General features: G+C 39.9%; 1 protein-coding gene across 10 annotated transcripts in view; it reads left to right on the plus strand.

Moving 5' to 3' along the window:
- The window catches only part of CAB39L (calcium binding protein 39 like), a 68,033-nt gene that overhangs the window by 26,783 nt on the left and 28,498 nt on the right, over window positions 1–12,752 (plus strand). For 5 of the 10 annotated variants that reach the window (XM_080375110.1, XM_080375105.1, XM_080375109.1 and 2 more), the window contains one exon: window positions 2,781–2,929. In XM_080375110.1, coding sequence (XP_080231236.1) covers window positions 2,828–2,929 — 102 coding nt within the window. In that variant the 5' untranslated portion in view covers window positions 2,781–2,827. Of the gene's footprint in view, window positions 1–1,650; window positions 1,690–2,780; window positions 2,937–2,964; window positions 5,854–12,752 lie in introns of those variants that run through there. The other 5 variants (XM_080375106.1, XM_080375107.1, XM_080375108.1 and 2 more) reach the window with 5 other exon arrangements.

Raw genomic sequence — 12,752 nt, forward strand, 5'->3', positions numbered from 1 at the left:
TGCTTTGATGCACATCTGAGGCTGTTCCCCTTTTTCTATCTCCCTCCTCTTTGCATGCAGCAGGTGCTTTGCTTTGTATGCAAGACTCATAAATGAAATGAAGCAGAGACTTTCTGTGTTCACTGGAGGGATGAACTAAACATTCTCTTGAGTCCCTTCCTGCCCTATTCTCTGTGATTCTCCTGTTGTGATTAGGGTACTGCCGGGATATGAAGTGAACAGAAATGTATTTTGTCACTGAGCAGTGCTGTGGTGACTTGTTGGTGAGACTGTAACTATACAGTGGAAAAGTGCTAGCCTGGTTGTTGGAGGTTTATGTGTTATTTAAATACAGACCCCATACTCTAGACAGCTATGTAACTTACTTTTTGGGAGGAGAATGTGTTTATAATTTATAGTCAACATTTCAGTTAGAAATGTGGGCTTCATTTTTTAAAAGTCTCAGAACCTCCAGCTCATGAGTACTTCCATTTAAAAATCAAATTCTCTCTCCCTTTGCTTTTCCTTGTGTGGAGACTTCTAAAAGGGGAAGATAAAGGCATGGCTTCAGCAATCTGAAAAAATCTACCCTGCCTTGGATAAAAATACTTCTTGTCTGAAATGCAACACGTCTGTTAAGCTCCTGCTCTCAGACTCTTTCTCTCTTGCATCTTCACATCCTCACGCCATGTCTTCACAGATAATAAAACCATGCAGAATCAGGTCCTTTTCAAAGTGTGTTATGAATTATTAATCTACTAATAGCAACATGTCCAAGCTTACAGGGTGCTTGGTGCTTCCTAGCAACATTTAAACAAATTTATTGTATAATACTGCCATCCCAGTCTTTTCTGGTGCTTGTATGTAGCTGAGTGTGCCCAAATGAGGGAGTTGTTAGTATACCCAATCTTCAGTCTTGCACATTGTCAGGTTGAGGTGTGAATCTGCTCCGTTGCTAGCTGGATGGTGCTGTCAAAGCTTGCAGTTGCGAGCTCCATGGGAGCAGGACTCTGCGGTTGAGAGCTCAGCCAAGGAGTGAAGGTTACGTAGCCAAAACTGCAGAAATAAAAATGAGTTTGAACTGAACCATGGGAAGCTTGAAAATGGAAGTCTGAAAGTGGTGAACTTTCAGACGCTGAACATGAAAATATTCCCATAGAACTGACATAGCGACAAATGAGAAGCTATATACAAATTCACCTATTCTGGACACAATAAAGGAACTTTTGATTTAAATAAGGCATTTAGAAATATTTTCTGTGTGTCATAGAAACTGTTCTTGTAAAGATAATCTGCAAAAATATTTTGAATTGTTTTTGATAGACATTAGGACAGAGTCTGTGTATATTTATGATTATTATTATTTTAAAGGATTCCTCTGTGGTTTGAATTTTGTACTTGGCTGTTTTATATGGTTGCTATTTAAAGTTGTAATAGAATGTATATCTAATCTGGGTATTAATTCCATAGGATATTTGGGGATTAGTAACACATTGATGTATGGCACAAATGCGGTCATACTTCCTGATGGATTCTGCAGCATGTCAGTAGTAATGACAATGCAGGAGAAGGACCACTGGATCTTCTTGTTTATACTGTGTGTATTGTGCTTGTTTAATTCTCTCCTTTAAAACCTCTTGTATAAAGCTATTTTTTTTTTTTTTTTTTTAGTTGTAATAGTTGAAGAAGAATAAGATTGGAGTGGTTTGTGTATGTATTTTTTTTCACAACTGATCTTGCAAATGTGTGGGGAGGGAATGGTGATGGTTCTCTTCTGTTGTGGAAAGGGATGAAAGTTTGAGATTATTTATGCCTTTTTTTTTCTTTTTTTTTTACCTCTTTTTTGTTATCATACAAACTGGAATGCCTTCCAGAATGGTGCTACGGTCCCCCTGGAAAGTGGTACTGCCTTAACCAGAGCATATTCCCATCTGTAGTCTGTCTGTTGACTTCAGTAGATCTTTGTATCAGATCCTCAGCAAAAACAATGGCAATTTTCAACTTAATACTATGTAGGATCAGAAACTAAGCTACTTGGTTTCTTTCATGTATAAATACAGTGATGGTGGTATTTGCCTTTCTGACCATACAGAGGAAGAATGTTTTAAATTAAACAAACAAATCCATTTTCATTAAAAAGTTCAGTCTTTCTTTTAAATGTCATGAAAACATTTGTGTCCCTATTTGGGCCTGATCCTCTGTTCCTTATTTAATTCAGGCAATGTTTTACACAAGTGAGATCTGACCCACAGATTCTTGAAGTCAGTCAGACTTAGGGGATAGCATGTACTGCTTCCTCTTGAGAAGCTTTAGTCTGAAAAGGAAAAGCAGCTGAAGAAGGAGCGATGGCAGAGAAGCTGGGGCCTTATCTTGCGATGCTCTAAACAAAGGACACTTCTGGTATGCTGGTGTCTACAGTTATGTGCATCATGATGAAGCCAGTGAAGTTTGGCAGAAACCCCTGTCAGAAATCCAGTGGAGCCTGCCAGATACACGGTGTCTGAAAATGTTGGACATAGGCGTAGACTTGCTGGAGTATTGACTTGTAGGTCAGGGGCTTTAGGAAGAATCCAGCTCCTGCGCAGGTGCTAGTAGTTGCTTTCCATGTGCTGATGGTGTCTTGTGAATCCTGGATGAACTTATAATAACTGTACATGAGAACTTTTACTGCTGTACGGAGCAGCTGAAGCAAAATATAATGCCTGAGGCATAACCTTTTCTTGTTCATAACATCTTTGTGTGTTTTTATTGCATTTTCATATAAACCTTAAAAGCTATTTTTGTTTCTTGTTTGATTTAAGGCAGTCGTCCTCTATCCTGAAGGAAGAAATCCAGGTGAAGAAAAACCATGCCTTTGTTTAGTAAATCGCACAAAAATCCTGCTGAGATTGTGAAAATTCTGAAAGAAAACATGGCCATATTGGAAAAACAAGAAAAAAAGACAGACAAGGTATGAGGTAATGTTGTAGAAGACCAGTAACGTTTTTATTCTGGGGAAAGAGTAGAATAAAGGGAATAAAATTGTATTTACTCACTGCTCTGATTCTGCAAGCGCTTGCACATGTAAGGAGCTTTGTGTTTGAATGGTTCTGCTGAAATAGGGGGGCTTTTGCAGGAGAACTGGGGGTCAAACAGAAAATGTTGAGAACCAGGAGCCTCAACCAAAACGAGGGGTGATCCACTCCTTCAAATAGTAATGCATCTAACGAAATGGCTTGGGAGGCTGTTTAAAAACTCTTATATAGTTAATTGTTTTAGCAGACTACCAAATGAGACTGACAATGTGTAGGTACATACAGAGCAAAACTTAACTTCTGATGAACATTGTTTGCACAAAACAGCAAACCTGTCTGTATTCAAATGTATATAAAAGAGATCTCAGTGTATCGATCCTTTACAGTTTTCTGGGTGCTAGTGCTTCCTAAATGAGCTGTGCTACTCGTGTTCCAATTATAGTGCTATGTTTTTGCTAATACTGTTGCTCTTCTCTAACTTTGTGACACAGACCTGAGTTACTTTTGCCACTTTTCCAGTGACCAGTGGAAGCGATGCACCCCAGCATACAAAATGCTCCCAATTAGAATTTGTGCTTATATAAAATTATTTTTTTTTTCATCTGAGACACTGGCCCCCTATATTATTACTGTAGTAGAAGTATATGATTTTAATTAACAAACTAATTTTAGGTTAAACCTGAGTGTCAGTGGAAACAGAAATAGCTGATAAGTCACATCAACACAGCTTTCAGGCAGCTGATGGTTTGCCTGTGCATGTTGGGCTTCCCCCACCTTGTACAGGAGCCTGTATTAAAACAAACCCAACCCAGAAGGTAGGCATGGAGCCATTGTGCCCTTAGTGAAATCCTCTTGAAACGTTTTGGTTCAAAGCAAGTAGGTCAGAGTGTGTTAATTATGTAAGATCAGTCACACGGATTTCACGGAGGCCTCTGGTATTTGATGTCTCATGCTGAAATACCTTCAGTTAACTGAAAAACACTGAGAGAATTTGACTCTGAACTAAAACTTAAAATAAGTAACAAAATAAACCAACAGAATCTGCCCTCCCCTGCTGAATTCATCCTTCAGAGTCTGATTAAAGAAGGCATTCAGAGCAGAAGTTCCAGGCTTGGGTTTCTTTGCAGTTTGCTTTGCAGCATGCTTCCTCTGGGTTGTGGTTTGGAGGATTTTGGCTTTGAGCTGATTTGTTTATTTGGGTGTCCGTAACAGAGGAGGAGAAATTCAGACTTCTTAGAAAATCAAGAACTTAATGTAAATTTTTTATAGAAGCCAGAACAGCTGGTGTTTGTTTTCCTCTCAAAGCAAAAGATACAGGAGCATTCCCCTAGCATGTTCGGATGGAAACAGCTCGCAATTTTAATGGTGACGCTTATTTTACAGGAGGCGGTTGGTTTTCAGTATTTTCTGCCATACTTTATTGCTATAGGATGGAGGCTGTTCCTGGGGTGAATGTGGGTGACTAGGGGAGAGGAGGGAGGTAGGACAAGGCGGTCACTTGAGCAGCAATGTGGAAAGTGAAGAAAGCAGCCTTTTTTTTGTCAGTATTTACACATACACTTTACGTGGTGTGTTGACTCAGGACTTTGCGCTGCAATGTAGGGGAAGCACATAGGGCCTTTGTCCCTTCAGAAGGGAAGATGTGAGGCTACTCAGTGATGCTGCCTTTCATCTAAAGGGTTGTACTGAGCTGTCCTGAAATAAATACCTATTAAAGAAATAGCTGGATTCATTCTCCTGAGTTTAGGGAAGTAGATGTAAGGAATATCTTCAATACTGTGACAACAATAAACTTTAAAAAATGGCAAGAAAAATAACTCTTGCAAAAATCTCATCCCATTTCTTACTATCCGTACTGGTTTGTGGGCTTAGTAAAAGCATTTTCAAGTGTTTGCATTTTGAATTGGAGAAGAAAAGACGATGGGGAGGCTTTCAGTGGCACACGGGTTTTTAAGAATTACTCAGTAATACTACTGAATAACGTCTTGGTTTTTTTCTGAGTATGATCAGAGAAATTTAACTGAAAACAGAAGCAAAGAAAAACAAAGCGCAGTGCTGTAAACCTGGTGAGGTTTTTAAATTTACCTCTGATTTAATTTCCAAAGTGCGGTGAAATGTGTCAGACTTTCATAAAAGGGCCCAGAGGTCTGGCTCCTGCAAGAGCCAGAGACCCTGGGTATCCCAGAGCTGGTTTTGGACCCTGTGGACTTGTGAACACAGACGTTTGGGAGTCAGGGCTCTCTGTTTTTTCAGGTTTCTGGCTTCTTGGCTGCTGCGAGAACTGGAGGGGCACGGTTGTGCCTCACCATAAACCTGAGGTTCCCAGCTCTTCTAGGATGTGACTCCTTACCATCCCTGATTTTGCTGCATGCAGAATAGCTTCCAACTAGGACTGGCCTCAGATTCTTAAACAAGATTTATCCTGTGACAATTGAACTGTTATTGTAGCACAGCCAATGTGGTATGTGGGCTGAGACAGCTAAAAGCTGCTAGTACAGCCAGAATTGGCAGAGAAGTGTGGCAAAACCTAAATTAACTGCAGGGCTAGCAGAGAACCTCCTTGTTTCCTTTCCCAGTTGAGAAATTTTAAGTATGAGATGAAGATGCCCTGGGCAGCTGCGGGGGTGTGAGGTCAGGCAGGGAGAGGCTTGACGCTTCTAGTACAACTTTGTGCAGCTTTCAACAGGAACCATCTGTGCCTCTGAGGGGCTGTTTTAAAATAATACAGAAATGATGGTTCCTACCAAGCTATGCAGTATACATGTAGAGGGAATTTTTCAGCAGATCAATTTAGACTTTATGAGTGATAGGAAGAGGGGAGAGGAAACAACTTGATAGATAAGATGCAGAGAAGCCACTTGTAGGTAAAGAGGCAATTGTACATCTTTTCTGAGTCACGTTTTCATATACACACATAATATATAGAAGTTTGCACCCTTTCTTAATATGCTTTTTGTTAGTCTTAGAATAGGACCTATTCAGACTTTGACTGAACTCAACTGACTGCACTAGCATCTGTCGTCTTAGATAAGGATTGAATTTGACCCAGTTCCTCCATGTGTCTTTTTTTCTTTAAACTATTAATGTGTGTAGTGTTGCCATAATGCTTTTTAAACACACTCAGTGGAAAAACAGGATAAGTTTGAATGTTTGGTTCTTATTTTATGGGTGGATTTTTTTGTTTGTTTGATTGTATGAATATATATGTGGGCTTAAAGTTTTGCCATTTTCTCAGCTACATTCTGATGGTTAATAGACCACAGAGAAGTGTCACCACTTGTGGCTCCTCTTCCTCTCAAGTGCTGTTCCTAATACCTTATTGTTATTTTTTTTAAAAAAAAAACTTCTGTTTTAAAGAAGGTATTTCAGCACTGACAAACCTAGTGTAGCAACTGGGAGATTAAGTAGGCTTAATCAGAGCTGGAGAAGTGGACTAAAGCCTTCTTTATCAACCATCCTCCTCTCTTCCAACATCTGAAATAAAAAAGGTGTGCTTGTGGCACATAAAATTGCTGACATCCTGTTTGGGCTCTGATATGGTGAAGAACAATTAATTACATTTTATTACAGAATTCTATAAATGCCACAAAAAGTTAATCTCAGTCATGTAGAACCAAACTGTGCTTGGATTTAATGAGAAATACCCATTCTGGCATTAACTAGAAAAGCAGGGGAGTATTTTAATACCTAGGAAATGAAGACTTTAGAGCTTAGACTCTCTTCCTTCTTTCCTGTAGCGTTTGGAGGATGCACATAAGTAGGGAGCAAGAGAGGAGAGATCCTTATATCAAGTGGACGTATCTGTTGAACCTGAGGAAGAACAGTCAGCATGTGACACACTGGTCATACTGCTCCATTTATTACTGATTCGCTGCCATGGCTTTTGCTGATGGGTGTTGTAAAAGAACATTAATAGAAAGGATACCAGACCCATCTCACAAAAAATGGGGGTGACATCCCAACTTCTCAAAGTCTCGTATTCGGCCGCTGAGTCTGGTTAGCACAAAACAGTGCAGGTGTCACTGAAGGGTGTCACTGAAGGATGTCCTTGAACACATCACCCTCTCGCTGCTAACTGAACACCTTTGCTTGCAGCACCAGTGACTCAGTGCCATCTGCAGTGCCTACAGGTTTGGTAACATTTTCTGAATCCACCCTGCAGCAAAAGCATTCAGACTGTCACAGGTTTTTAATTTAGTACAACAAACGGATCTGGGGATGTTTGAAACTTGGCCTCATCTTTGCACTTGACCTAGATGGGCTGAAAGATTTGCAGTTTCAGGTGTAGCTGGTCCAAGACTTGGGTTTGTTGCAGAAGATGAAGCCAAGTGAATTAGAGCAGGTTCAGGACACTGTGCTGTGTGTTTTCCTAGCAAGCAGAACTGTGGGTGCAGCACCTTTAGTCAGTGTTCAGAAACAGCGAAGCTAGACTTAAAATAACCTGAGTGTCTAGCTTCTGCCCTTTCACTTAAATATACCTAAGGAGATGGCTTGTTTGGGTAGGTCACTGTAATCTGTCCTCTGTTTCACTGCCAGGTACTGTAACAAATTTGGTACTGTTCAGAAGGATCAGGAGAGCAGCATTTTATCAAGGCTACAGTTAAAAGACTTTAAGATTTCTGGAACAAATATTAGTATCAATAGATCCTGCTTTTTTTTACATAGCAACGAGGCCGTTATCAGCTCCTGTCCACCTTGCTCACTCATAGCGGTGATAAAGCGGTGAACTGGTGTGTGAGGTGAGGTGCTTGCAGAGGATGTGATGTACATTTGCATGGAAGGATGGTTGCGTGATTACTGTGAATGTGAATACCCATGGGTGTGATTCTGCAGCTGCCAAAGTCAGTTGCAAAATTGCCTTTGACTTCGTTGCTACACACTGAAATGGAGGGAATGAGATAAGAAGGGCTTGGCACCCCTTCCTTCTACCTCTGCACGCCATGGGGTTTTGTGGAGTGTTTAATGTTTCGGCTTCCCCATTCTGCTAAGGCCTCTTATTGCCCTAGAGATGGGAGAAACTCCAGATGCTGTCAGGTGCTGGTGCCAAGAGTTTAAAACCTGTGTCTTCTGCTTGCTTTTTAATTATTATTTTTAAGGACCTTACAACTTTTAGTTCTGTCTTAAGTGCAGGATTAAGTGGGAAAGGAATTTATGTTCAGATGGGGCAAACTTGTCTCTTGCATTTAATCATCTGTCTATTTGAAAGGCGTTTCCCTGTTGTGTCTGCTTGACCAAATTGTCTTTGCCAGCTTGCTTGAGTACTAGGCCATAATATTTTGCTAAATGACAGAGTTCATGCCTCCTGATCCAAAACGTCCACAAATTGTTCCTATATATACATTCTTCATGAAATTGAATTGAGAATAAGTCAGCTGGGATGATCCTGAAGCTACACAGATGTTGAATTCGGATTCTGCTAATGGCTGTTCTTGGGACTCCTTGCAGTTGCATGTAGAGTGAGTTGCGTTGGTGCTGTTCTTTTAGGAGAAAAAATGGTTTGAATCACACAGAGTATTTTAAACAAGATAAAGCCAAAGCAAGGAGCTTTATGCTTTTGGTTGTGATATATAGTATGGAGTACTGGCAGTTCACTGACTCAGACGTCGGAGTATTTAACATCACGCTGGCAGGCATCTGTGTGTATTGCTGTCTGCTGCTGTGCAAGACAGCAACAGTTTAGAAAGAGATTTTTGCCCTGGAAATACGCTAGGTACACAAACAAAAGCTGTATGATCCAAATCACCATATTCTTAAGAACAATTGAGGATTTCCTGATTGCTATGCGGATGCCAGATGTCAGGCATCCTATATTTTTCTTAGGTATGTTTGGTATCTGAGTTTGGATAGGTGGAAAAAGTTCATGCAATCTGTTTTTTTCTTCACTGTTATGGTTGGTCATAAATGTTATATTAAGTCCCTGGATGAATAAAAGAAAGGATACACCCTTCTGACCCGTTATGTATGTACCTATGTATGAAACCTCTAACCTGTTGGTGAAACAGGTAAAATAGAGACAACCCACTGAAACCTTTGAAAAGCTGCAGTTCAGGTGTAGGAGCTCAGACTGTTGATGATTCAAGGCCTGATACTTTTCCCCTTATGGTTTTTGTAATCTCCCTTGGAGGCGAGTAAAAAGAGATGTGATGGATCTACATTGCATAACAGGACATCCCTCTTTCTCTCTCTCTTTGACAAGCGTAATAGGTCTGGATCACAAGCAGTTAATAGGCACTTTTAAGATAAGTGTGAAATTGCTGTAAGTAGCTAAGGAGAGGGGAACGCAGCATTAGTAAGTAGAGAGGTAGTTTTTATTAAGCCACTTGGAACAGCTAGAAATGTAATTTGCTGAAGCTGGGCAGTCTTGGTAAATTATCTCTGTGCTGTGCTATCAGTTTTTTTGAAAAAAACTGCCTGTATGAAGTTTTGATCTCTGAAGCAGCAGATCTGCTTTGTTTATTTTGCTATATCATGCACAGGCAGTGTTGCAAAAAAACCAACAGCTTTGAGTATGGAAAGTCCCAACCCATGTAATTATGGAAATAAACATTCAGCTTTCTGTGTGAACAACAGATAAGACCTTTGTTTTAGCCTTCTGTGCTACTCTTTAATATCTCCCTGGAAGATTTTAGAAGAACAGAAAAAAATTAAGACTTGGAAGATTTCTTTGTAATCCCTTAATGAAAAAACGAAGACATTCCTTATGGAACTCTCTTGCATAGTTGTGAAATATAGAGAAAATTTAACTGTTTTGCAGCATTTCTTAATGCTAAATTACTGCCCTAAGAACACTGTCATGCACTTTGGCCTTCCTTTAAATATCAGTCAAAAATAAAAATAGATAAAACTTAGAAATTGTCTTCTAGACCTGGCAAAGCAAGTTCTAAAGAACCCAATATTAGTGCTGTGGGAAAAGAATATCAACATTGCTGTATGGCGATATTTCAGTATAGGCATAGTAATGTTATTTGTTCTGTAATAAAGACTAGACCTTTGCATCAAAATCGGCTGGTCTCCATGTGTGTGTTGGACTGCGGAGAGGAGAGTCTTGAGGTCTTTCAGGGAAGATTTTTTTTCATCCAGACTTTCAAGGAAGAACTTCTTCGTAAGCTCCTTTGTGTTAAGATCCTGTTAAGTCAAGAATGACAAGACTTTGTTTGATCTACAAGGAAAATAAGCTTGAGACAAGTATCTTCAACTCAATCTGCTGGTAGGTTTGGAAAAGACACGTCTATGCTGAAAAAAAATCAACTTTATAAGCTGGAGAAGTTGAACACATTTATAATTTAACTTAGAGAAGTTATATTGTCTTATCTGCATTGTCAGTTTTCCAGCTCCGAGGCTATTGTTGATCATCTAGTCCAGTAGAGTTAGCAGAGTAATCCCAGGTTTGTTGGATTTCAACATCTACACAAAATACTGTATTTCAGAATGGACACAGCAACTCTTGTGGGTTGCTGGTCACTATAAACTATGCTCTGTGGATAAAGAGTTATTTCTTGTAGAGAAGAAATAGCCAACGTTGCACAAACTGCCTTTCATTGCGCAGGGGGGCGTGGCTGTGCTCACCTTCCCTCCCTTACACACCTATTGCACATCAACCTTCTAGCTCATTTGAGACTTACCCATGTACCCACCCTGAATTTTAGTGTTCTGTGGTGGAATTGGATCCTCCCAAGTTTGGATGTTTTGGAGGTCAAGATCCTGATTTCTGTGCGGTGACAGCAACACCAACACTACGTTAATGTGTGTGCTGGGGATCAGCTTGCATCTTGTGCTTTGTTGTCCCTGTCTGCAAACTTTAACTGTCCAAAATTCAACATATCCCACTTTTAACATTTGTATGCAATATGTGTAACACCCCCACACCCCCCCCAGCTTTTCCCCCTTCTTCTAAATATAATGGCTTAAATGCAGTCATGGTGTAAAGGACTCGAACTGTGAGAGTAAAAGGAAAATCTGCTGGAAATAAGATTGTGCTTAATTGCAAGAATGAGGTAGATGGCTTAAAGTGCTTAGATATTTCATAAAACCTTTTCTTTTGCTCTATAACTTCTGCTGAAGTGACAGTTGCAGCACTTTGCTATTGTTGCTGTTGCCAATGATGGAAAATACATAGATTTACAGAAGTCATAGTTTTTATTACAGAGCTCATAGACTTTGAGTTTCTAGCAAATCTCTCTCTCTCTCTTCTTCTTCTTTTTTTTTTCCCCCACTGAAATTCTGTTTGTGGCATCGTTGGGGGGAAGGGTGTCCTGCTGAGGTTTTGATTGGGTTTTTTGCTAGTTTTCCTAAAGAGTCTGGCTTCTGACAAGCTGTTCTGTAGCTATGTTTCTGTCATCTTGTATTTTCCATGTATTTGAGTGAATGTATTTGCTTTGTTGTTTGTTTTGGATGCATCTTAGGTCTTTGGATCTTGGAATGTCTTCCCCCCCCCTGCCGCCCTGTGTCTTGAGCAAGTTTCCATCCCAGAAACAGTGCTTATGTACTTAGGGTATTATTCTAAAAATGCTGTAAGATTAAGTGGAAATGTCAAAGTGGAGGCTAGAATTGGTGTTAATTTAAGAATATGTGTTCAGGATTATGGTTTTCCTCCAGATAGATTATGAGGGATAGGCACTGAAAAGCCGCCTTAGATTTGACTGGGAATAGCTTTTGGTGGCAGGTTGAATGTCAAACCACAGAGTATTCAGAGGATATGAAGGGGGGAGGAGGTTGAGCACGAAATGTAAATTGTGTGTAGAAAAGCAGAGATGATGAGCGGATGGGATGGCAGATGATTAGAGAAATACAGCTGTGGTCCCCAAGTGTGCCCATCAACACCGCGGTGTTCCGTAGTTTTATTTTCTCCTGCAGTGCTTTACTTTTTGGCCTCCTTTTGGAGAATTAAACCTAAAGCGGAGTCTTGCAGAGATTTTTCTACATATCAGAAAGGAGTATTTATACTTGAAAGGAAAGGTATTAATTATTTTTTAACCCACAGAATACCAGAGATATTCGCACCCTGCCCAGCAGAATGGGTGAAAAGCCAAAAATATATGGGTTTTTCCTTTGATATGAAAATATTTTCACAGCTCTTATAAAGATTTAGAGCTTTAGTTTCCAAGATAGCACCCCTGTTGTTAATCCCATCTGTACTCTGTGGGATATCTCTAGTGACATACCACTAACATTTGAGGTAAAAATAGGCTCTTCTGCTGGCGATGGTAAGAAACAAGACTTCTGCTGTGGTTAAAGTTATCACATAGTCATATTCATTTACATGCTGCTCATGCTGACCTAACTCAACCAGCAGAAAACTGGGAGTAGATACAGACAGACTGGGGGAGAACATTTCTTTGTCGTGCAAAATCAATGCTTGAATCTTCAAGGTAGATGCAATGTGAAAGTGGCCTTTTATTGGGTTTGTAGGATTTTAATGGCTTTTTAGGATTTCTAGGCTTTTTCTAGTTTTTTTTAATTCACTACTGTGAATAAAATCGGTGATGTAAATCAGTATTGGAAGTGTTGGGAGATCAGCAGCAATTGAGAGATACCTCTCTGAAGCAGTTATTTTATGCAGATTGATGGGTGGTATTTGAGAACATGACATTTTTTCTTTCGGTTTGTGAGAGAGAGAGATTGAAATTACTGATCGAGCTCTGAACATCCGTTAATGTCCAGTTAGCTTTTACAAAAGAATCTTGGGTTTTCTCTGCGTGTCGTGATTGCTCCCCTGCTCTGCTAAGCTAATGAAGGGCTGATTTCAAGTAAAGGTTTTGC

The sequence above is a fragment of the Falco punctatus genome (assembly GCF_963210335.1).
Source record: "Falco punctatus genome assembly, chromosome: 2".
Lineage (NCBI taxonomy): Eukaryota > Metazoa > Chordata > Aves > Falconiformes > Falconidae > Falco > Falco punctatus.